We start from the raw sequence: 25,891 nt of genomic DNA, 5'->3' as shown, positions 1-25,891 counted from the left end.
CCTGTGCTTTGGAACCTTCATAGAACACACTTTCTTTTGGAATGTATTTGATAGGAAAGTTTAAACACTGTTTTCACCTCAATGTAGAAATACAGTGGTTTTTTTTTTTTTTCTTTTAGTGCTGCCAAAATAAAATACTCATTTTTGCATAAAAAGATTCCTAATCATTTTGCAGAATAAATTTTTACACCAGAATCCAGTAAAGACATTCTACAAGGTTTAAAGTTAGCATTACATATTATCTGTACATTGTATAACTGAGTTTGAAATAAAGAAAACCCAGCTCTTGACAGTGCATCCCTTTGGAAGAAACTGGCTTTCAAATTAGTCAGGCATAGATAATGAGCAGTAAAAAGCTGCTGTGTAAGTGAAGTACAGCCAGAAATGATACAAAGTTCAGTCCTGCCAAAGTGAAACATGTTGTAGTTCCAGCTTTATTTTAACAGAAATCATACTTTTTAAAAGGACAGACACAGTAAATAATAGGAAGCAGGCTTAAAATTTACTCCATATTTAACACGGAAGTTTCCCTTAACAGTATATAATTGTATTCAACCACAAAGATAGACTACTTTCTGTGTAGGTACTGCAATAGTTATTTCAATCTAAGAAAACTGTGTACCTAATGGACAGTCTCAAAACTATTTTTCCATCAAATTAAGATTCCTATTATGGTTGAAAAATGTATATGGTCATCTACAATGGAGCAAATAGTTCTCTTGCTTTATGAGCTACCTTTATACTGCCCTCAGCCCTCTGGTTCCAGGTTTTACTGGGGTTATAAATGTAAATCAGAATGAACTGCTAGGCTTTGTACCAGTTTTTGGTGCTCTGACCTGACCTCCCTAGTTCAAAGGACTAAAGAAATTAAGTAGTTTCCAGGACTAAGGTAAGGCCAGAGGTTTGAATTAGTAGCTGTTTTTGGAACAGAAATAGATCAGCTCAAGGCCTTGGGGTCAGCGATTAGATCAACAAATATTTTCCTTTCTATATTGTCTTTCATGTTGTCCTAAAATTTTTTGTGAGGAAAAAAAAAATCTATTGAGATTTTCTCCTGGCCTCAAATAAAAATACTATGCCACAAAATTCATAACTTAGCCACTGTTAGATAAATTATCTGCTGCCCTCTTTTAGGTGTTATAAAAGAAATTGATTAGAAAACACTAGCTTTTGTTGTTGTTTTCATGTAATAATATAATGAAGACAGTTTTCCTATTGGAGCAAATTCTTAGGTCATTTTAATTGTCCTGTTCTAAAATTTGTAAATTAATTCTATAAAACCAAGGGATGTTTGAATAATTTCCAAATAATTCTTTTAAAATTTCGAATTTTCAAGGTCATTAATAACCTGTTATTTATATATGTATACACACGTATATATATACATGGTGACTTACATATGAGAAGAGTAAAATACAGAGGTGAAGCAAAAATACTAAATTTCAGTGTCTTTGTATTGTTTGGATCGTTTAATATTGGTTAGTAAAGTTCTTTCCTCTCAGAATCTCTATGACAAGCATAAGCACATCCTATTTAGTGAGACTTATAAATGCGTAGTTTTGAGATTCTCCTCCCCCCAACACATGCATTCTAGTGTGCTTCTAGTTAATTGCATTTAGAATTACTTTGTGACAGACACAACTTAATGAATATTTATTTTGAAACTTTATTAAAGTAATGGCAAAAGAAGCCAAAAACAACACAGAAGTAAATATAAATAGGTTGTATTAAAACTAAATGTTTAACTATTAGAAAAAATATACATCAGAGGAATCACAAAACTTATTTCCATAATTAAGGAAGCTTTGTATATATAAACTCTCTACATGCAAAAAAATAGCTTCAGTTTCCCCATGAGAATAAAAATTGCAAATTTTAATTTTATACTTTCTTGAATACCTTTGGTTTTAAGATAGTAAACAGAATCTATTTTTAGTCCATAAGTTTTTACTCAACCTTTAAATTCTAAGATGATACAGAATTAATCCAAGTCATAAAGCAAAGAATTCTGAAAACTGAATGAGCAATGAGTCACATGATCTTTAATAATCTGCACACTACCATCCTGCTTATTGGTTTCCTTTATGTTGTCAAAACCAGGTGTATTGTGAACTGCAGTTTTGTTCAGTAATGAAGATGGGTGATCTCCATCTAATTCTTTCTCTTCAGTTATTACTGGTTCTTTTAAATTATCTTTTTCGTCATTTGAGTGAACAGCACTTTCGTCTTTTGTAAATTCAGGTTCCATTTTTGACTCAGGTTGCTGAGACTTTGCAAACGGCTTTTGAGAAACATCAAGGGCCCCTTGTTGCATGCATGCAACTGAACCACAACTGTCTGTTTCTAGTACTTTGACTGCTACAGATGAATTGGAATCAGCTGAGGTAGTAGCATGTTCTAGACTTTCTTTTTCAGTTAGATGACTTCCTTCATTGACTCTTTCTTCCTTCTCATGAAGCTGCTCAGAGTTACTACATTCTTGCAACTATGTCAAGAGAAACAGCAAATTAATAATTCTTTGAAACAAATAGAAAAGTAAATTGTACCCGCTGGAAACTTTTTTAAGTTGTGAAGGAATAACCCAGTAGACTTACAGATAAGCCCTCTGGCTTCCCCCTCAAAGTCATTCTCCAAATGCTGCCAGTCATATTTTAATCATGCAAACCTGGCATTGATTCTCTGATTAAATACTTTCATTGACCCTTCATCTCTTTCAGGATAAAATAATCCTGGCCTACAAACCTTTTAACATGGCCTGTAAAACCCATTAGCAGTCATTCTTATAAGGGCATTCTTGAATTTCTTGAATTTTCTTGTATTTCTGTGATTCTTTAGAGCCTCTTTCCCCTGAATTCACATTACAAGTCAATTGTGCTAGTTACTCATTTGTGTCCAATACTGAAGACTATAAAAATAACCAAACTTAAGTTCAACTAGAAAGAATGAACAAACTGGATGACATAATTCCCATGGTTTGAGAGTCAAAAAAAAGCTGTTTGTCCCTGGACTAATATTCATAATTCCCAAATGTTAGTTTCTCTCTATTCCTCACTGGACAGTTATTTTGGGATTAAAGGAGATAACATAAGTGAAAATGAACTGCAGATGTTTAATAGTAAAATACATATAAAAAAGTCTTTATTCCTCTTAACATCACTCTTCCCAGCCATCATGTCCATTTAGTTTAAAGTTATGATATAAAGAAAACCAAGAATTAAGTTATTTGTTAGGCTTCAACCTTGTCCCAAATCACTACTCTATAGAGCCCACCAAAATCCTTACCTTTGCATGTATTTCAATCTTACTATCAGTAACCTGAAGAACTTCAATTAATGGTGGGGTTAGGGGCATTATCTGTTTGAATGGAGGGCTCAGGACCTCTTCAAGAAACTCATTAACGTTTTCTTCACTGACAAATAACCTTTCCTAAAATAAAAAGAGAAAAAATATTCTACCTTATTGGTCATACTTGACAGAGTTGTATCTAAAAACAGCTCATAAAAGTTCTCACACAGTTCAGAATTGCACTTTTAAAATGTTTATTTTAATGTTATTCCTATGCTGTTTTGGCAAAAGAAAACTGAGTATTGTACAGAGCAATAAGAACAGCAAGAGTACATATATATATATAGGAAAAGACCCTAAAAGAAAAAAGTCTTAGTTCCTTTTCTAGGTCTCTATTAAATCTGAGGTATGTTTTCCCTCCAGGTAATCTTACTTACAAATTATCTTCCTTTTTTTTTTCCCTCTATTTTGTAAGAATAACATCACCTCTAGAGTTATAAATGCAGTCCAAGCTAGAAAATGTAATTTAATTTTACAACACTTCCTAATGAGTCAGCAAAAGATACACAGACAGGATCTATTTAAATTTTGTGTGACCAGTTTGCCTTTTAGTTCTTGGCTAGGTAAGAGCCAAGTGTAATATTTTATCTAACAGAAGTATATTCCATTTTTAAGCACTGTGATAATCACTGCAACACTAGCATATAGCTTTATATAAGAATAAGGAAACTGTAAATCAACTACTTCAATAAAATTTTTTTTTAAAAATAAGGAAACACAACACTGTAAATCAACTATATTTAAATACAATTTAAAAAAAAAAAGGAATGAGGTAGATTTCCAAACTATAGGATATGCAAAAATCATTTCCACCAGAATCCCAAACACAAAGCAATTTGTTCATATTCAAATACGTCAAGTGAACATAAGTATACAGTTAGGGCTTTGAAGGAACAACTATATTTAAAATTCTTAAAATCAGTTCACTGTTGCTCCAAATAAAAGTATTTTCCTCTGTACTTGAATGTAAACAAATTAATTACAAATAAACACAATTCATTATTTGGTCCAGATTGGGTGGGGGGATCAGAAAGAGACAAGTTTCAAGTTCCCTTCTATTAAACACTATTTAAACTGTGAACACCTACTAAACAAGTGAACTTTGGTGAAAGAAAAACTTTACATTTGGAGGACTTTGCCTTGCTGTTATTTGAAGATCTAGAATAACACTGTACTGTAGAAACATTCCGCTCCCCCCACCCCACCAAATCAAAAGCATTTCTAAGGTGCATGTCTCTGCAAAAGACTTACACGTTAACTGCAAAAAAATACACCAAATAGTTTAGTTACCTCAGGGAAGAATAATATTTATAATGGAACTGGTTATGATTAAAATACAAAGGATTTGCATAAACTTGCCTTCTCAGTCTAATGACTGATTTTACTATAAAAGATACTGAATTCAGTGGTCCTAATGCTCTAGGAAAATTCCCAGTGAATATTTAAGGCTTATAGAAATTTATTTTCTGCTTGTTTATGTGTAAAGTATCAAATTCTGACCTTGACAGCCACAAATTAGTCTCTATAATTATTTTCATATAATGCATATATTAATGTAATCATTATATATCTACCCACAAAATACTCCTGTGATTATTTTTAAAAATTCACTTTAATACTTACAGCCTGGTCCAGTAAAATGTAAAGAAAAAAAATTGAACATTATGGTTCCATCAGCCTCAGCAAATGTGATGATTAATTAAGTAATTATAAATCTATTCCAGCTTCAAAGATATAAAACACAGTTGCCCTGATCCCATTTTGGTCTTAGTTTCTTGCTAAAATAATGTTCACATACTGGAAAATCAGATGAAAATATATTCTTTAGTATTCTCTCAAATGCTTGTCCATATAGCTTTTATCCCACATTGTGAGTTATTCTCACATTTATTGAAACAATTACAGGAAAACGACTGCCCTTTCCTAAATTTCCCCCTTCTGATGACATAAACAGATAGTCGATTTCATATTGTATATTCTCACAAAGTATCTTACCTAGCCCTGGCTATTTACCATTTTTGGAGGGTTTCAAATTAACCACTTCTCACAGAAGATACACCTCATAAAATAAAAATTTAACTTATTAGCAAATTTCTAGAAAAACACAGGAAGAAGTAAAACTTCCTGGCAGGCCCCAAACTTAATTTTTAATATATAATCTGTGCAACTAGTGTTATGAATTTGGGAATTTAACCCTTGAATATCTTAAAAGAGCTAAAAAAATTTACATGTAACATTGATACAAACCTCAATCAAAAATACCAATTAATTGTTCACTTATGAGTTTAAAAAGTTCTATAGAACGTCAAACTTTTTTTTCTTTCCAGTATTTGACAATAGTACTGGAATATTGAATCTCAAGATCCTCAATAATCTGAAAGGTATAGTAGCAACTACAAAATGATATCCTAGGTAAACTTGATAATGCGCAGCCCCAGTTTTTGCCCAAAAGAGATGTAGCTGATGTGATGTTGGTACCAACAAAGGCTTATATTACACTTTGTTAAATGCCAGCCATTGTGCCAAGTACTAGCAGGCAACAGATTAAAACAGATGCAAAAAGAGGTAATTTCAATGTAATATAAGGCCCACCAGAAGACAAACCCACCAATATCAGCGACTGAAATTAAGCAGTACCATATGGCCGAGAGGGCAAGGGATTTAGATTCACACCTGCGAGTTGGTTTTCCTACAAAAGAACTGTGGCACAGGCTGAGTTACTTTTGCTCTCCGGAAGTAAACTATTATTTACTTTCTAAGGTTGGAAAAAGCTATTTACAAACTTAAAATATGGCCATAATAGAATACCTCTTAAACCTATTTGTGTCACAACCCCTTTGAGAATATGACTAAAGTTACAGCCCTTCTCAAGGACAACTGTGAAGATTTGAAACCCATCCACCAGAGAGGATGCGTTAAGTTTTTTTCGTTTTCTTCAATATTCGTTTAATGTGTACTTAACATCTTTCATCAAGTGCATCAATTTCAAGTCATCAGGAGAGAAGTTATAATGGAAAATCCTTTGTTTAGGATAAACTGAGAGTGTGCCTGTGATAGTAAGCGGAACAGAATATTTCAAATATTAGGACTCTAGAAAGAACTGTTACCTCCAAAGAATCGTTGTTTAAACCATAATACCACTCTCTCCACTGTCCATGGCACTCTGGAGATTTGGCCAGTTCTATCACTGCATTGTTTGAAGAAATGCTAACCACTGGTTCTTTGGTATTCAGCTTATTCCCTGGAGTAAATTGCAAAAAGAAGGAATAATAAACTAAGTCTTGGGTGGAGAAGGACAATTTGTACCAGAGGGGAGTCACTTCCCCTTGAAGACTTTGAGGCTGGATCCGAGGCACTTGAATGAGCAGAGTCAGGGATTCTTCATCCTGATTACACTGCAAAGGCGGACACAGAGGTTCCCCGCGGTCGGTCCCGGGAGCACCCATGGCTCGATCAGCTGGCTCCCTGCGGGTGCCTTCCCGGGCCTCCAGCGCCTCCACGCCGAGAGTTCGGCGCGCACTCACTCTTCCTGCAGAAGACCCCCTGTCAAGGTCCCCGGATGAAGTACTAGGAGCGCCTCCGCCACCGTCCCCAGGTGAGTTTCCAGCTCCGGGAGGCGGCTCCTCCCGGATGCCTGCTGTTGATCTCTCTTGCCCGCTGAAATCCCGCTCCTCGGGTTCTGAGACGCGCTCCTCCCCGTCGGCGTCCGGGGTGGTGATTCCGGCGTCTGCAGTCCCGGTTCGGCTGGGATCCGAGCCTCCGTCCGCCCCACCAACCCGCGCCGGGCCCGCCTGCCCCTGGTGAGCGGAAGCGCAGGGCGCGCCGTCAGTTCCGGGCCGGTCGGCGGCCTCTTCCGGGGTCGCGGCGGGCTCCGGGCGCGTGGCGGTCAGCGCCACAGGTAGCGTGACCACCAGCTGCCGCCGGGCCTTGTTGAATTGCGCCTTGCCGCAGCTGTCATCCACCGGGTACGGGAGCGAGAGCCGCAGCCGGTAGTCGGGTTTCCTCGAGTCGAGGCACAGCAGCTTTCCCGTCACTTCCAGCGCCGCCTGCTCGGCCGAGCGCAGCAGCGGCAGCTCGATGGTGACCACCAGCTCCTGGGGCACAGTACTAGGGGCCGAGTCCCGAGAGCAGCGGTAATCCTGGAGGTCCACGTGGTGGCGCTGCACCACGCTGTAGCTAGGCTCGGTGGGGGCGGGCTGCAGGACGGCCTCCGGAGGGGAGGGCGCCTGGGGCCTGGGGATCGCAGCGCTCCCGGCGGCCTCCGGGTACCGGTAGGGGTAGGGGAAATCGGGGAGAGGGCTCTCCGGCTCCCCATCGGGCCGGGCCGGGGAGCCCTCGGGCAGGGGCGTGCGTAGCACGGCGGCCTCCGGGGTCCCCTTGTACTTGACCTTCAGGATCTTGGCATTCCTGCGGTCCAACTTCACGCCGAACTGCTTCTCCACGGCCTCCAGGGCCGTGGCGTCCAGCATCTGGCGGAAGCGCTCATGGCGTCGGGCCAGCGCGAGCGCGTCTGGGTGGAAGACCACGTCGTAGACGGTGTAGCGGCTTCCGCGGCCCCCAGCGTACTCGCGGCCCGGCGCCAGGCTGTAGGGCAGGGACCACTGGCTGCCGGATGCCGCGCCCCTGGAGCCGGGCCGGCTGCTGGGCGCGCACACCAGCGCGTTGCTGCACACGTTCACGAAGCAGCGCCGGGTCCCATCCAGGCTGGTGCGCAACACGTGGCCCGGTTCCGGGTGCATGAACCGCACCTCCACTCCGCGCTCACGCTCCAGGGCCGTGATCTCCTCCTCGTAGCGCCGCCGGTTCTCGGGGTCCGTAATCTCCTCGGCGTACTCGGAGAACATTCGCCGGAACTCCGGGTCCTGGAAGGCGGAGGTGAGCTGCTGGACCTCCTCTCCGCTCAGGTCCAAGTCTTCCAGCGGCGAAGAGGCTGCCGCCTTGGCCATGCTGCCCCTCGGCTCCTTGCCCAGGGGCCAAGGGAGATGAATCTGAGGCCGAGTGGGAGGAACGCGTCGTAGAGTCGCTGGTCTGCGGAGAGTGAGGCGGTGGAGGTCTGTAACCGCCAGAGAACTGAGCCTCGGGCAGCGTGTGCTCGTTGCCATAGTGACACCACCAACACCCGGGAGGAGGGGCAGGAATAGGGGTGACGGAAATATCAGAAATAGACTTAGTTTCTTCAAACCAACGTTATGCATTTTTTAGATTCCTGTGCCATGGTGCAGTTACCTCTGCAAAATAACCATCTGAATAATTGTCATAATTAACAGCATCATGTACGTTATCCATTGTTCACAACACTTCAAGGTAGACCTAATCCCCATTTCACAGATAAGAAGATGGGACCTGAGAAGTTACCTGACGAAAGTTACAAAGCCAATACATTCACAAGCTGTGATTCTAACAACTTTATATGCTTTATTCACTTCGCTAAACCAGCATTTCAGTCTTCTAGATATTTCACCAATTTGCCCTGTTTACAACTCTCATTTGGTGCAAGAGATATTATGGGCAGGCTATTCATAAATAGCCAATGATCAGTAAACATATGACTTCGTTAATAATAAAAATGCAAATATAAGATACTACATATCACCTATCAAAATGGAAAAGGGTTTTTTTAAAAACAATTACTCTATTTCCTTGGGGTGGTAGAATTATATTAATAAAACCTTTCTAGAGAGTAGTTTGGTAGCTGTATAAAAAACCTTTAGAACGTGCATACTTTTTTTGATCCAGCAATTCCAACTTTGAGAGCATGCTCAAGAAACATCATGATTCTAAAAGTTTGGGAAGAAGCTAAGAATTCAACAGTGGGACTGGTTGAGCAGATTTTGGTACAGCCATGCAATGGGATTCTATGCAGCCATTCAAATAGATATTATAGAAGAATATTTATTGATTGGGGTAGTTATTAATTGGTACTTGTTAAATCCAGTGATCACTTTTCTGTTCTCATTTTGTTGCAACTCTCAGCAACATTTAACACAATGTTGGCATTACCTCAATGTCGAGACACCATCCAGGTTTCTCTCCTACCTCATCACATGCACTGGCACTTCCTGTGGTTTCCCCACACTGAGACCAAGTGTTGGCTTTTCTCACAGCAGAGAAATCTCAGCCTACTCCCGTCTTGTGTGATCTACCTGGCCCCTAAGGCATAATGTCACATGACGGTGCCTCATACCCAGATTTCTGCGGTGCGGTCAGCCGTGCTTCAGCTGATAAAACACCAAGTCGGGGAGCACACCACTTCTCTGTGCCCCAGAGTATTAGCTCTGGATACCCTTGCAGTGCTGTTCCTCTGCTAGCCCATTTTTCAGACCTCTTTCCAGACAATGTCCACCTCCACCTGATTCTAGTTCCTGTCTTATTCTAATAATTATTGCCTGATTCTGGCAACTTATCGGCTCGTACATAGTTAACTGCTCTGCTTCATCTTACGTCACCTTGCTAACCCGTAAACGTACCCTATCTTTTTAGGCATTAAATGTGTTCCTAAAGAAATCTTTCATATTTAGCTCTATGGTTCTTGTAACTGGACCAACAACCTTGCAGTTTCTATTTCACTTTCAAGGCCCAAATTGTAAATTTTCCCAAGTAATCTAGTAGCTTTTGAACTTATGCCTTGATTTCACCTTTAGTCAAAATTTCCAGGCTATTCTTGAAATTAAAGCTCAATCTTGCTCTTCTAACATCAGACCTCTTCTAATACTCTGAAATTTTACATCCTTAAACCACATCTCAAATTGCCACTTCATCCTTAACCAGAATTCACTTATCACAACATTCAGATTACATTTCTTGAGGAATTTTCTTTCGGTGTCATTTTTATTTTTTTATCAGTATCTCTTCCCCAAAAAGCTTTGAAAGAAATATCTTCCATTCCAGGCTTTCTGTAATATTATTATTCCTGGGACTTCCCTGGTGGCGCAGTGGTTAAGAATCCGCCTGCCAATGCAGGGGACACAGTTTCGATCCCTGGTCCGGGAAGATCCCACATGCCGTGGAGCAACTAAGCCCATGCGCCACAACTACTGAGCCTGCGCTCTAGAGCCCGCGAGCCACAACGACTGAAGCCTGCGTGCCACAACTACTGAAGCCCAAGTGCCTAGAGCCTAAGCCACCGCAATTAGAAGCCGACGCACTGCAACAAAGAGTACGTCCGCTCGCCGCAACTAGAGAAAGCCCGTGCACAGCAATGAAGACCCAACGCAGCCAAAAATAAATAAATAAATTTATAAAAAAAAAAAAGGTTATTCCTACATTTGAAATACTCTTTGTACGTTTAACAACTTCCTGTCGTTCAGATTCATTTCTGGGCCATCATCATAGTCCCCCCCCCCCCATAAACTAATAGATAAGTGCATGGTGTTGAGTTATTATACCCAAAATAGCAAAACAGTCTGCTTCAAAGTGAGTATTATTCCTTTTAAATGTAAAAACTCTGGGGACAGTGTGTTTTTAAATTTTCAGTGCCAAAAGGTAATTATGTAATGAATATCATAGTAATATCCTGAAACAAAGGTTTTCACTATCATTAGAATAGATTCTGTGACTTGAAATTTAAACAATTTGCAATTCTTGAATATACTATTAAGACTCTTATGGTGAACATTAGCGTGTAACTAGTACAGAAATAATGAAACTTAAATTTTTAAACAAATGTATACTTGGATTATATATTTTTACACATTTTCATATTTTTCCTAAAAGATTATGCAGAAAATATTTTTCCTATAAAGCTTTGTAAAGTATACCATCATGTTTATTTTATTTTATTTATTTTAAAAATATTTACTTATTTATTTGGCTGTGCCGGGTCTTAGTTGCGGCATGTGGGATCTTCGTTACCGCGTGCAGGATCTTCACGGCGGTGTGCGTTTAGTTGCCATGTGCGGGATCTAGTTCCCTGACCAGGGATTGAACCCGGGCCCCCTGCATTGTCAGCATGGAGTCTTAACCACTGGACCACCAGGGAAGCCCCATCGTGTTTACTTTAATATCAAAATTTCATAAAATAGAAATTTAAGCAGAACATCCTAAAGTTTACCGTAATTTTATTGTAACTTAATATCAAAATTACATAAAATATAAAATTAAGCAGAAAATTGATGAATTCTGTTTCTTCAGATGGTCTTTAAGAATCTCAAAACCCTTGGAGTTTGCTGAAAAAAGAAAATATTCATAAAATTAAACATTTTGGAAACCTAAGTTATTGTACATTTCTTAATATTTAGTTTTAGTTAATTTTAAAAATAGGTCAATACATGCATATTGTTCCAAATTCAAAAGGGGACACAGTGAAAAATAAGTCTGTCTCACCCTCTATTTCTGCTCTCCAGAAGCAACAGTATATCCTTATAAAGATTGTCTAATCATATACAAGCATGTGTGTGGGGTAAATGCTTTAAAAACACACAAGTGGTAGAATACAATGAACACTATTCTACCCCTTTTTTCAATTAGTAATAAACACATATTTATAATTTTTAACTAATCCCTTCCTCTATGGCTTTGAAATTTAATATAAATTAGAAAAGTTCTGAATAACTTTTAAATAGATAAACATTTAAGCTATTTGTTTTGCAATTATAAAAACTACAGTAAAAAGAGCTGTACCCAATTTTATGCATAAACCCAAGTATACCTGTAGGATAAATTCCTAGAAATGGAATTGCTGATATATGCAGTTGAGGTCTTAAGAAAAAAGTTTTTACCATTTTTTATTCTGACCAACTCTGTGTGAGAATGGGCGTTTCTCCCCTACATCACCAACATTGTGTTTTTAAATAAAACAACTGTCTTTGAGAGCACATGTTGAAACAGGGGTAAACCTTATCTACTTTGGCTACATTTCTGTGGTTAACTCTACAATATGATTTCACAAATATTCTAAGAAAAAAAATTCTTTTTGGGAGAAACTAAGTAGCAGTAAAACCAAATTATTTCACTATATCATGAAAATTTTTTCTCTCTCAAAAAAAAAACAAAAAAACCATACATCAACCTGTTGGATCCAGCACTGAAAAAATTCCTCAAATTATCACTACTAAATTATAGTTTGGAAATTATGTCAAGGGTTTTCAGCATCTGACTCCACAGATGATAAAGGGACCAACTATTTCAACTTAACAGTGAATGTCAACTGCAAGTCAAGGACTGTTCTAGAAACTTTTAAGAGGGACAGGCACATAAGTGACTAAAACGGTGTGTTAGAACTGTCATAGAAGTCTGTATACAGTGCTTAGATTCTAAGCACTGTACTTAGATTAACAATTCTGCATGGCAATCAGGGAACATTACAAGAAATGTAACAAGTGTCTTGTGCTATCATAATAAATCGGTTAATTTCCTATTGTGGTTTATTTGCTTATCTCCCAACTCATTAAAAAAATATTAACTGGTTTGCCAAGATAGATATAATAAAAAGATAAAAGTAAGGAAATCAGGAAATTCAGGTAAGAGAAAAATACAGATCAGAAAAGAAGAGGAAGCCAGAGCCGCAGCCAACATTTATGCTAGTAATTCCTCTGCTGCTGTAGAGGTGGGCTGCACGTTTGGCTGTGCTTCCTGGCAGCTAACACAAAGAGAGTCTATTAGTAGATTTACAGTCTCCCCAAGATGAAAATAAACAGTTGCTTGGGACAGACACAGATTTCTCTTGTCCTGAGATCTGTTGAAAGTGCCCACTATTGGTTTTCATAGCAGAATAAGTTTTATATGTCTGTGAATTTATACCAAATCTCAGTTCAGTAAAAGTCAATCTAAAGGCGGACAAAATAGGAATTCCCTGGTGGTCCAGTGGTTAGGACTCTGCGCTTTCACTGCCGAAGGCCTGGGTTCAATCCCTGTTTGGGGAACTAAGATCCCACAAGCTGAATGGCGTGGCCAAGAAAAAATTTTAAAAAGGTGGACAAAATATGCGCCAGAGGTGACCTAATCCTGGGGTCACAAAATCACTGTCAACAACAGCGAGTGGTTGAGACTGGTAAGAGCGTTGCCTTTACCTAAAGGCATTCCAAGTCAAAAAAAATTTGTTTAAGGATTCATTGTGGGCTAGGTGAAGTCAAACACATATTCAGCTTATGGAATAGAGGCTGGAATATCAGTGACTTTTATAAGAGTATCTGTCTGGTTATATTCCAAAAACTAAGCAGTGCCTGGAATACAGTAAGATTCAAATACACGTCAAATGAGTGAATCCAAGAATAAAATTTAGAATATCCCAAAGTGAACGGACTTTAATCCTCCATGAATACTGAGCAGCAAAAGTAATGCAGAAATTTTTTTCAAGAAATATATATAAGAAGCTGCTAATCATGGTTTCAGGGTTAGGAAACGGAGCTACTTTTTCCTTTTCAATTTTATACTTTTAAGCTTTGTTTGAAATTTTTATCATGTACTTGTGTTTTTATTTAAATAAAGATGTTAATTACAAAAAGTAAAAAAAGACAATTGGGTTGGGTGTTCAAGGTTATATTCTCTGAGAACCTGGAGGTATTTGGTTACTGTTCTTAACTGGAGGTGGGAAACAAAATATAATTAACCAAGAAATCACACGTTAGGATGCCTGAATCTAAGGAAAACTGTTAAAAAGGCAGATTTCTGGGCCCTACAACTAGAGAGAGACATTTGATAAGTTTGGGATGGGATCCTGGAACTTAACATTTTTAACAAGGACCCCAGAGGATTCTGATGCACGTGGTCCACAGGACACCCTCTGAAAACCAGTACCCAACAGGTGATTATTCTCTTTTCCCCAAGACCTCCCCCCAACTCCAACCCCTCACCATCACCACACTCAACCCAGCTCCCCTACAATTCTTTGCTGCCAATTTAAGGCAGATTACCTAGGTTTTGAGAACCAACCATGTGGCCGGCAAGGCTGACCTCTTGGAATAATAACGTCATCAGGAGTCTGCCTGTAAAAGAACTAGCCCACCTCCACAGCCAGTCTGAGATTTCCCTCAGAAAACAGTTCTTGGTCTATTTCATACAAATGTGCCATCAAGTACATACAATTCTGTGTCTCCCAGCATGAACACAGTAAGTTCAGCCTAGAACATTTCCAATGAGCTACTGTAGACTTTTAAAAACTTCAGCACACCTACAGAACATCTGAATTTTAGCAATATTACACCAAGAGACAGCTGTTTCTTGCTGTTTCTGAGGGCACACTTACCTATCTTCTACTATCTTACTGGAAGGATAAAAAACTTTGAATGAAAATCCACTTCTTGGAAAAGAGCCCTTTGGAGAGAAAAATGCCCATAAGTGAATACTCAACTTTTAAAAAAGAATCCCTATTTTTAAAATCAAACTCCTTGCTCCTAACTTAAAAATAAAGTTACAAGATGTGACTATAAAGTAATGAGACAAATTTTTGTATGCTCTTTATAGAGAAAAAATATTACTATAAAATATCTCCACTTGAAGCAAAAAGTCAAGTTGACTAGAACAGTTATGCTAACAAATGTGACTAGAAATGCTTAGGAGGGGTTCTACTTAGTATAAGAAATAAACAGTACTGGGTGATGCTAAATAAGCATATAAGACACTCCAACATCATGTTCGAGAAGTCTTTCCTGACCCTCACCCCAGTAAAAATCTGGGTTTGATGCCCTGCCATTGTGCCCCCAAAACAACTGAGCAGTAGTCACACATACAATTGTCTGGCCATTACTAAACTCTAAAGTTACTGAGCAGACTCTGTCTTTTCAGTCTTTGTGTCCCTGGCACTAGCTCAATGTCTGGCCCATTGCAGGTATTCATTAATGGGAATAAGTATCAAGAAAGGATGAAGCAATGTCAAAACCAAGTTTTGGGCTTGCCCAAAAGGTATAAATAAGGTTAAAAAGATATAATGATGGTGTAGGAACTGGTTGTTTACTCATTTACAGTATGAAAGAGTGGAAAAATTCAGAAATAAAGTGGTTTCAAATAGAGCATTAACTATGAGAATGCCCAAAGCGTTCAATTTAAATAAGGAAATAGCCTCATTGTGACAAGAATATTGAAATGTGAATAAAGATTCTACAAAAATTAGGGCCACAAATTTCAAACAATGAAACCAAATCAGCTGACTGTGCTCATCCTTAGAGCAGTAGCTCCCAACCAGGGACAATTTTTGTCTCCTAGGAGACATTTGGCAAGTATCTGAGGACATTTTCGATTGTTACAACTGGGGGCTGCTACAGGCATCTAGTGGATGGAGGTCAGGGGTGCTGCTAAACACCCTGCAATGCACAGGATGGTGCCCCAAAACAAAGAATTATCTGGTCCAAAATGTCAGTAGTTCTGTGGTTGCAGAAGCCAGACAAAATAAATGTGTGTGTGAGAAAAGCAGTAAGGAATGATGTTTCTAGGAATGGCCTAGATGAAATAAAAAAGTACTAAAGTTTAAAATTCACAAGAATCAAGGAAACATACAGATTAAAAATCACTAGTGAAGATATTTGACATAAAAAGCAACATTATGCAGCATTTAGACCCCAAGTTCAAAAAGTCAACCATACTTGTATAGAAATTCAGAAGCAACTTGAAGATGCTGAAGCAATTTCAAGGTTCTGCATAAAAATGAAATATTAAACTGTGTCCCAGTAAGAATTTCCACATTTATCAGTCTTAGATTTTGGGGACTTGGACAATTTCCAACAACAACAATAACAACAACAACAAAAAATCCTCCTCAAAGGACAAGTACCATTAACATGTTTAAAGAGAACAGAATACATGCTCTGAAAGTAATTTCCAGAAAGGAATCCCAAGGAATCCCAAGGCAAGTTACTTTGAAGGGGGAAAATACTCATCTGGATTTATAAGCTTTGGTGCATTTTTTTTTCTTTTTTAAGAAAGAAGTCACATTACTTTATAGTCACATACTCTTTTGAAAGTTTAAGAACTTTCTGTTTATACCAAATTAATTCAGTGTTTCATTTATAGTATATTTTTACTCCAACAGTAATTGATTAAACATATATTTTAAATTTAAAGAAGTAACACTCTAATCTTGACAAATTATGACTACATAATGTTAACTACATTCTTACAGGGTTTATGCAGAGGCATTCGGTATTGGTCAAAGTAAAAGGATCGTATTTGTCTGCGATGACAAGTAGGTCAGGCACAGGGTACACTCTCAGAGCGTAGTCATACGCCCAATACACCGGGCAGACATAAAGAGGGAGAGGAGTCAGGTGTCCTTGGGATAAGATAGTCTTTACAAACTACAAAAGAATGACACAAAACAAACTTCAGTGCATTTGTAAAAGCTAAAAGAGCAACAAAGAATTTCAAATTAAATACTAATTACCAAAGTGACTTAGAAAATTTGAGAAACAGTTGCGAAAACTGAATTACAAAACCTTGGGAAAACTGATATAAAATGAAATCAACTATCCTGTATTTTAGGAGAAATTTATGAGTTTTCATTCAACACCATAAAAGCTACTCCCTCAAATAGTCATTTTGGAGCAATTGTATTCTTAGCTGTATAATAAACTCATTTACTAATTCTGTTCATCTAAAAATAATTCCACAGCTTGAGTAATGCCAAGAATATATACTTAGCCTACATACACTTTAAATGTTATAAAATACATACTAAAAGTGCTCTGTATGATCTACTTCCATACTTCCAAATGAGGGTACATGTAACCAGTGATTGACAACTGGGAATCTTGAAGCTACAAGATAAACACTACACATCCTCCTGATGTGGGCAAATCATACGAAATACTTAATAAACACGATAAACATAAACATTTTATTTAAACAAATATATATATATATATAGAAGTACAATGTAAGATTTATGAGTTCTAAAGGCAAAACAAGAACCTCCAAAGAAACTTCCTGCTACTTCGGGGCTTTCTTCTGCCCATTAGGGGATACGTCAGTAAGAAAATTGAGAAACACTGATTTAGGAACAAAAATTACCTTACTGACAAAAGTGTGCTGAAATTATTTTGAACTATAAATAAAAACAACAAAAGGGCAAGTGATTAAGTGGCTTAACAAAATTTTATATAAAGCCACATGTAATTAAGATACCTTAATAAAGAAGACACAACTTACATGATTAGGAATATCCAAATTGCTACTGGGAAAACGGACACAGTTTCTGCACATTTTATTCACTAAGTCTTCACGAAAGACAATAATTTCTTGTGTACAATACTGAATTCTGAAATAAAAACAGTAGTTGAATGTGACTTCCTCAGAACAAAATATGAGGTAACTTTAAAGGCAAGATGTTTTATAGTACAAAGCCATTCCCACTTCCCATTGTTCACCACAGAAAAAATTCAACCAGAATCTATTCACCCATTCATTTGACAGTAATTTATTGAGCTCTTAATATGTGTCTGGCACTATTCTAGTAATGAGAATAAACAACAGATACAATAATTACACAGTATGTTGGAAGATGATTAAGTGTATGACAAAAAGAAAAAGGCTAACAGGAATCATTTAGGGGAAGGGAAGGTCTAGAAGGCTGGAGTATTAAATAGGAGTATTGGAACAGGTAGGGCTCATAATGAAGTTTGCTCTGAGCACAGACTTGAAGGAGGTGAGAAAGTCAAGCAGACATGCAGAGGAAGAACACTGCAGGAAGAGGGAACAGGCAGAGCAGAGGCCCTAAGATGAAACATGCCTGGCATATTTGAAGAACAAAAGGAGTCTGGAGTGGCTGGAATAAATGAGGAGGAGAAGAAAGTCGGAGAGGAAATCACGGAGTAAACTGGGGGCCAGATCATGCAGGCCATGATTACCATTGCAAAGGATATGGGCTGTTACGGAATAACATGAGGGGCCCATCTTTCTGAATCAGTAGGGTGGATGTGACATGCCTTAAGGTTTAAAGGATCACTCTGACATTGTTAAGGACAGACTACAGAGGAGCAGGGGTAGAAACTAGAGAACAATGAGGAGGCTATTACAGTAATCAAGGCTAGAGAAGATGGTAGAGGGTTGTAGAGGGGGAGGTATAGAGAGATGGCCAGATTCTGGATATATTTTGAAGTCCTTCTTCAAAGTTTTGAAGGACTTCCTAAAAGCTTGCATGTGAGGAAGAATCCCAAAGGTTGGTCTGAACAACTGGAAGGATAAAGGTGTCAGGAACTACGATGAGGAAAGCTACGGAACAGGGCTGGGGACTGATGAGGGAAGAAGATCAGAAGTTCAATCTGAAGTTGTCTATTAGACATCCAAGGGGAGATGATGAGTACACAACCAGATATGTAAGTGTGGAATCTGGTAGAAGGTTTGAGCTGGAGATATCAATGTGGGAGTTGTCAATACACAGAGGGTAATTAAAGCCCTTGGACTGGAAAGGTCACTGAAGGAGTGAATGTAGGTAGAAAAGAGAGGAGAAACAAAGACTGAGGGCATTCCCTCAGTAAGAGCCTATGGTCACAGTGAGTAGCACATACAGTAAACGTGTAATCCTTTCAGTCTTCCATTGTAACTTTTCTTAAAGGATGTGTAATTGGAATATCTATTTTTAAATCTCCATCCATTATTTAAGCTTCTAAATTCAGTGTTAGTGAATTATTTAAATACAGTTAAAACATTTTTAAAGTTTTGAGAAACCTAAGATAGAAAGAAATTTTCTTTTCATTTTTATCCCATAACAATCAAAATTCAGAGACAAATTTTAAGAAACAGGTTCATTTTTTCCCACTTTTTTTTTTTGTTTTTTTTTGGCCACGCCGCCCATGGCATGCGGGATCTTAGTTCCCCGACCAGGGATCAAACCCACGCCCCCTGCAGTGGAAGCACAGAGTCCTAACCACTGGACCACCAGGGAATTCCCAAGAAATAGGTTAATTGTTAAATGAAAGGAAAAAACCGCAACACAAAAATACTAATATTTACCTGCAAGGATTAGTAGTAAAAACTGAAAATGGTACTCTTTGTCTGAATTCATTAGTGATGCTTTCAGCAAATGGTGGCCTATAAAAACAATTTATGTGATATAGTATGCATTTTTAAATTTTACAGAATTTTCTTTACTGTTGCAAATATCTGAATAAAACTTACCTTGGTAAGATGGAACCAAATCCAGGATCCTCTGGACCAGGAACAAACACAAATCGACTACTGTAGCAAAATTCAACATAATTCATTCTAAAAATATTGTACCACTATCCCGTAGTCTAAAACCAAGTTATTGCCTTTAATTACAAATTTTTAAAAATTAAATTTCATACATTTTAATAAATGAACTACTAAAAGGCTTCAGACCAATACCGTCCAATAGATCTTTTTGCAATGATAGAAATGTTCTAAACCTGTACTGTCCAATTATTGAGTGCTTGAACTGTGGCCAGAGTGACTGAATTTTATCTTTATTTATTTTATTTTTTAATTTTTGGCCACGCCCTGAAGCTTATGGGATTGTTTTAGTTCCCTGACCATGAATGGAAGCCGGTCACCACACCCCACCCCGACTCACCTGCAGTGAAAGCACCGAGTCCTAACCACTGGACAGCCAGGGAATTCCCTTAAATAATTTAAATTTAAAGAGATACACGTGGCCAGTGACTATCATATTGAAGAGTATAGCTCTAGACCCTTAGAGTAATGTCACCAAGAAATGTGGAATACGGTGGAAATTATCACTCTTCCTTTTAATACTTTTCATTATAAATCTCTACTAGAGTGTAACATACATTATCATGATAGCAGGTTAATTTTATCTCTTAACTGTACTAATTTTCTCAACTTTTTCTGCCATCCATTTCTTAACTTAGGATTCATTTTTTGTGTTTCTTAAATAACACTTTAAATAAAAAATATAGCAAAAGAAATCATTACCTTTGGTGAATATTTGGGTATTCACATATTATATCTGCCAAAGTTTTTAGGGAATCTAAAATTTTAAAGGGATATTGAATTTAATTTGCATATGATATACATAAATCAAATTTTATTTGATTAGCTACAACTCTACATATTTTGAATGAAATTAAAATATTATAGATCATTTCTTATCAATTTAGTTTATACAAATGTAGAAACACTTATTAAACAGATCCTCAATACCTTTCAAAGCTTGAACGTGATTTTTTCCATATGGTACAGATGAAAAATTGCCAAACAGAATAAAGCAGGTTGGAGGTGCTGGTGAATAACCTAAAAAAGAAGAAATGAACATATAGAGTGTAGAAATCATATAAAAATCTTTTAACCATGAGTTTTTAAATAATAAAACCATACTATTTTAAAAATAATACCTTATTTTAATAACATTATTATAAAAAATAGTAATAATAGTGCCCATTTATTGAGCACTTATTTTGTGCCAGGCCCTGCAATGGCTTGATTAATCCTCACAACATCCCTGTAAACTGAGAGAGAGATTAAGTAACCTGCCCAAGGTATTAGACTGCAGCTTAAACCCAGTTCTGTCAAATTCCAAAGCCTAAGCTGCTCTCCACTCTTGTACTATTCTTAGGACTAATTCTCATTTATCATGAATACACAGACAGACACACACACACACACACAGTTATTTTTCAAATGTAAAAATGTAAGTCTTTAAGATGAATTCATTTAAAATATTTCACCACTGAATCAATGTCTTTTAAAAACTAGACTACTCAAAAAGATACATTTTTTTTTTAAGAATTTAGTTTTAAGACATGAATTCTCATTAGAGCTCAAAAAAGAATAGAAAAAATGACACCTACCAGAAAACATGGTGTGAAGTTTTTCCAATACTTCTACTTGGTCCAACCAAACATCAGATATAAACACAAACATGGCATCTTTGTTCTCATCCTCTAGTTGTTTTAGTTTTGCAGAAGTCTTCACAGATGTATTAGAAGGGCCTCCAAAAAAATTAATATTTCCATAGTATGCCCTAGGTAATTATAACACAATTATTACCTTCTATCCTATATTCTGTTGGAGATATTTTTCTGATATTCTACAAATTTAGCTTCTATCTAATGAGGTAATTGTCCCATCAATGTAAATTGGACCATGAAAATGTATTATTTGTAGCACAAAAAACAAACAAGTTTATTTAAGTGTTCTAAAATGAGAAAGGAAGCAAAACGGAAGCAGTAAACAAAGTACAGATATAGTATACCTGTACCTTTTAAAACTTACTAAAGCAAATATTAAAATAAATCACAATTTCCTATGTAGTTGAAAGTAGGAGAAACCGGTACTCAATTTGAATAATAAAAGTCTCAGAAAAAGTGCTAGCCATTTGACCAAGCAATTCACTTCTAGAAATCTGTTCTAAGAAATTAAGGATGTCTACAAAGACTAACGAACATTCCAGAATTGGGAAAATCTGGAAGGAACACTAAAGCTTGCAAAAAGGGTCACTAGGAAATTGGGGTGATCTGCACTCCCAGCCTCTACTGCTATTGCCACCCACCCTTCACTGGCTGCCATCCTGCAGTTCCCAGCTTAACTGTACTACCCCAGAGAAACCTCCCCTGAGGATCCCAAGAGAAGTTAGATTTCCCCATTACACACACTTGTAGGACCCTGCACTTCTCTTTTGTAGAACTTATCAAATTTGTAATCAGCTAATTATTTGGGTGACAGTTTAACGTCTATCTCCCCAATCCAACACGTAGCACAGAGCCTGGCAATATAGTATGTGCTCAAAATACACTGCTGAATGTAAAAAATCATGTAATTAAAAAAAGTATTTCATGGTAATGGAAAATGTTGACTGCATATTAAATGAAGAAGCAGGTTGCAAAGCACTGTACAGTATGTATCCATTTTTAGTGTCCAAAAAAAGGGAATAGATATAGACCTATATATTCATGCATTAAAAAGAAACTCTCCATGTTATATATATATATAAATACATCTTGTTAGAGTTGATTCTTGTTAGGTTGCTGTAATTATATCCTATAAAGTCACTGCAAACACTGCATTAGGGAATACTGAACCCTTGCTCCTAAGGAAAACATGTACATATCAGACAGATTGTAATATTAAATCCTAAAAACAAAAACAAAAACAAAAAAAACCTCATGTTGGTAGATTCTATTTTCTTTATTTTACAAAAGAGAAAGCAAGGTTCAGGTTCAGAAGTGTTAAGTAACTCTCCTGAGGCCATCCCAATAGCAGGTAGCAGTGTTAGGTTACAATCTTGCGGTTATCAGAGGAATGAAATAAGATGAAATTGTATGAAATAATTGTATGATGATTTCAATTATATACCCAAACATAAACCAGAGCATCACAGACAGAAATACCTATTAAGCTGATTCTTGAGAAATTAAAGCTTAGAAAGCCTAACACCTTCCATCCTTGGTACATGGAATACAGGAAGTCCCCTACATATGAACCTTCAAGTTGCGAACTTTCAAAGATGCAAACGTGCCCTGTATGCCAGCTGTTGTACTGTACTACTGTACTTTTAAAGGTACTGTACTGTAAGATTAAGAACATTTTCTTTATTTTTTGTGTTTGTTTTTTATGTATTATTTGTGTGAAAAATATTATAAACCAATTACAGTACAGTACTATATAGCCGATTGTGTTAGTTGGGTACCTAGGCTAACTTTGTTGGACTTACAAACAAGTTGGACTTACGAACGTGCTCTCGGAATGGAACTCATTCGTATGTAGGGGACTTACTGTATAATGTGCAAAGACAGGAGCAAGAGGAAGGCCTATTTTCCCAAGAAATACTCTAGGAATTCTAGGAACTCTAACAACACGTTGGGCTCAGAAAGCACAAGTCAAATGCCCTGTACCAGTGAAAGAGAGCAGCATGGCAATGAAATCCCAGCAAATCTGTACCCTAAAAAATTTATATGGTAGACTAGGCAATGGTGGGAAGGCATTAGGTCAGTTCAGATCCTTTTGAGATGGGACCACGTTGTAGACATATTTGTATTCATTTATCCTTTTTTTTAATATATTTTATTGATTGATTGATTGATTGATTGGCTGCGTTGGGTCTTCCGTTGCTGTGCGCTGGTTTCTCTAGTTGCGACGAGCAGGGGCTACTCTTTGTTGCGGTGCGAGGGCTTCTTGTTGCGGTGGCTTCTCTTGTTGAGGAGCACAGGCTTCGGTAGTTGTGGCTCATGGGCTCTAGAGCACAGGCTCAGTAGTTGTGGCACACGGGTTTAGTTGCTCTGCAGCATGTGGGATCTTCCTGGATCAGGGCTTGAACCCGTGTCCCCTGCATTAGCAGGCGGATTCTTAACCACTGCGCTACCAGCGAAGTCCCTCATTTACCCTTAAAACAGTATTTTACACATAGAAAGAACTCAATAAAATATCTATTGTTGAATTCACTGACTGCCACCAGAATACAGCCTTCTGAATTTTACTTTGGAGGTATTTTAAGAGAAAAGTAATTCATAATCCTAACTGGAATAAAATGATTATTTTACTTTAACATACTTTATGACACCTCATACCAGTCCATTGGTGTACTAAACACACACAAAGCAGTTTAATTTAGAGAAAATGAGACAATTTAAATGGAAGATTATTTGAGACATTACAATGATGAACTCTTGGCTAAACTGAAACGAATGGTACTACTCATGGCCAGCTTCCTCAATTACTCCTCTCATTCAGACGTAGTAATTTTGAGGCTTGTATGAAACTAAAACACCAAAACAACAGCAATTATGCCTTAAATATAGTCCAAAAAAACCCCTACAATGATACAAACCTAGCTACAAACTAGCACTAAAAACATTCACTTAAAAGTGAGCTGGCTTGATGAGGGCTTCTATTCTCTGTGGCGTGAGCAGCACTTTCCCCCGGATTATGTACTTCAACAGGAAGAGAAGATGCACAGCAAAAGCTGCCTGCCAGTGACTCCCAGCCAGCAAATGTGGCCTTGGCACATGATTTATACAGGCATACTGGGCCCAAAATCTTAGTCCTCATACTTCTCCTTGAAATCATCACCATCATCATGGAATCTCAAGATTTAATTCCCCCAGATGCTTACAGGCTCCAGGAAGGTAATACTAAATATCAAAGCAGCAGCCAGCAGAGGCTGACTAGGTGTGAGTGAGAGAGCACACACATACACAGTGATTGCACACAGTGGGCAATCACTGCAGTATAGATGTTCCAGGTGAGAATTCAGGTACAAAGTATGGCTAGATCTGATTGTTCAAGAGAACTCAGAAATCTACACTATTATGAGAAATCTCCTGATTTTTAAATATTGCAAACTAATTCAAAATGTGTTTTAACACCTCAAAGGGGAAAAAAGAAATTTTTATAGACTACATTCAACCCACAGGCCACCAGCTTCAACGTCTACACCATTATTCAGCCTCTGCTCAAATACCTTGAGTGACAGGGAACTCACTCCTCTCAGAGAAGGCCCTTTTGGAACCACTCTAATATTATAATGATTTTGCATATATTAAAGAACTATATAACCCGCCTCTTGTAACTTTCACTCAGTAAAATACAAAAATAAGAACTTTCTATTAACATGGGAATTATATTCTTCTAAGTGTTTTCCTATCTCTTATCTCAGTTGAACTTCTCATCAATCCTAGAGATAAATAAGACCGATAGACTGGAAGTCTTTCCATTAAAGCCAAAGTACAGAGATGCTATTGCAACCAATCTGGAGTCAACCCGAAGTTTTCAGTTTCATATAAAGCCCAGTCTTTAACTCTCATTTTCCATTGCTCTTCGCCTTCTGACACAAAGCCTGAGGACTTGTAATAACTGAGATATGATATACTATCTTACATTCATTACTGCCGGTATTATAAAATCCCTATAGAGTTTAAGTCAAACATTTTTATACCTAGTAGTACTAGAGGGTTCAGTGGGTGGAAATCCAAAGGCATTGACATGAAACACCTGATCTTCAAACCAACCTGAAAAAAGATAAGTAACAAATCACTTTCATTTGTCCAATTCTCCTTCTTGTTTGAAAGGACAAAACTATGGAACACAAAGCAGTAACGCTAGGCCATCATCTCATCCCCTGTCGACTAACAACAGAATTATCAGTCCCACTGCGCTACAAAACAGCTTCAGGTTCAGAGACTGTCTCAGTTCTTTTTTTTTTTTTTGGCCACATCATGCGGCTTGTGGGATCTTAGTTCCCTGACCAAGGATTGAACCCGGGGCCATGGCAGTGAAAGAGCCAAGTCCTAACCACTGGACCACCAGGGAATTCCAGACAGTCTCAGTTCTATAAAAAAAAAAAATTCATGAAATACTAACAGATTTAGAATTAAAACTTTTCCCTTTTTTATTTCACAATACATGTTAGAGTACAGACAGATAAGGTACACAGATTTTAAAATGTCTCATTTTATGACTCTATGTACAATCTGTTTTTTCAACTTCATTGAGATATAATTCATATATCATACAACCCTTTAAAAGTGTATACTTCAGTGGTTTTTAGTATATTCACAAGTTGTACAACCATCACCACTAATTTCAGAATATTTTCATCACCCCAGAAAGAAACCCCTCTCCCATGAGTCTGTTATTTAATGTCAGAAATATGCTCTCATAATCAGTGTTGTCCCGAGTTACATCATGTTAACATATTTTAACC

General features: G+C 37.7%; 2 protein-coding genes across 3 annotated transcripts in view; both read right to left on the bottom strand.

The window, feature by feature from the left end:
- Positions 1–7: 7 nt before the first annotated feature.
- DNAAF2 (dynein axonemal assembly factor 2) lies at positions 8–9,883 on the bottom strand. 2 transcript variants are annotated; one of them, XM_082452101.1, is made up of 3 exons: positions 6,453–9,719; positions 3,283–3,426; positions 8–2,485 (listed from the first exon to the last, which is right to left on the bottom strand). In XM_082452101.1, exons 1-3 carry the CDS (start codon positions 8,538–8,540, stop codon positions 1,982–1,984), a joined length of 2,736 nt encoding a protein of 911 aa, XP_082308227.1. In that variant the 5' UTR covers positions 8,541–9,719; the 3' UTR covers positions 8–1,981. The 2 variants fall into 2 exon arrangements, with proteins under 2 accessions (XP_082308227.1, XP_082308228.1); XM_082452102.1 differs by lacking the exon at positions 3,283–3,426 and having other exon boundaries at positions 6,453–9,883.
- Positions 9,884–11,385: 1,502 nt separating this feature from the next.
- POLE2 (DNA polymerase epsilon 2, accessory subunit) overlaps positions 11,386–25,891 on the bottom strand; it is a 28,672-nt gene continuing 14,166 nt past the window's right edge. Inside the window, exons 10-19 of the mRNA XM_082452313.1 lie at positions 25,124–25,196; positions 21,042–21,214; positions 20,395–20,484; positions 20,167–20,221; positions 19,390–19,449; positions 19,225–19,302; positions 17,422–17,530; positions 16,395–16,571; positions 14,528–14,595; positions 11,386–11,510 (exon numbers count right to left, since the gene is read on the bottom strand). Of these exons, the coding sequence (XP_082308439.1) occupies positions 11,492–11,510; positions 14,528–14,595; positions 16,395–16,571; positions 17,422–17,530; positions 19,225–19,302; positions 19,390–19,449; positions 20,167–20,221; positions 20,395–20,484; positions 21,042–21,214; positions 25,124–25,196 (902 nt within the window). The 3' untranslated portion in view covers positions 11,386–11,491. The remainder of the gene's footprint in view (positions 11,511–14,527; positions 14,596–16,394; positions 16,572–17,421; positions 17,531–19,224; positions 19,303–19,389; positions 19,450–20,166; positions 20,222–20,394; positions 20,485–21,041; positions 21,215–25,123; positions 25,197–25,891) is intronic.

Source organism: Balaenoptera physalus (assembly GCF_965194825.1).
Source record: "Balaenoptera physalus genome assembly, chromosome: 2".
Lineage (NCBI taxonomy): Eukaryota > Metazoa > Chordata > Mammalia > Artiodactyla > Balaenopteridae > Balaenoptera > Balaenoptera physalus.
This window is presented reverse-complemented; position numbering and strand designations above follow the sequence as displayed.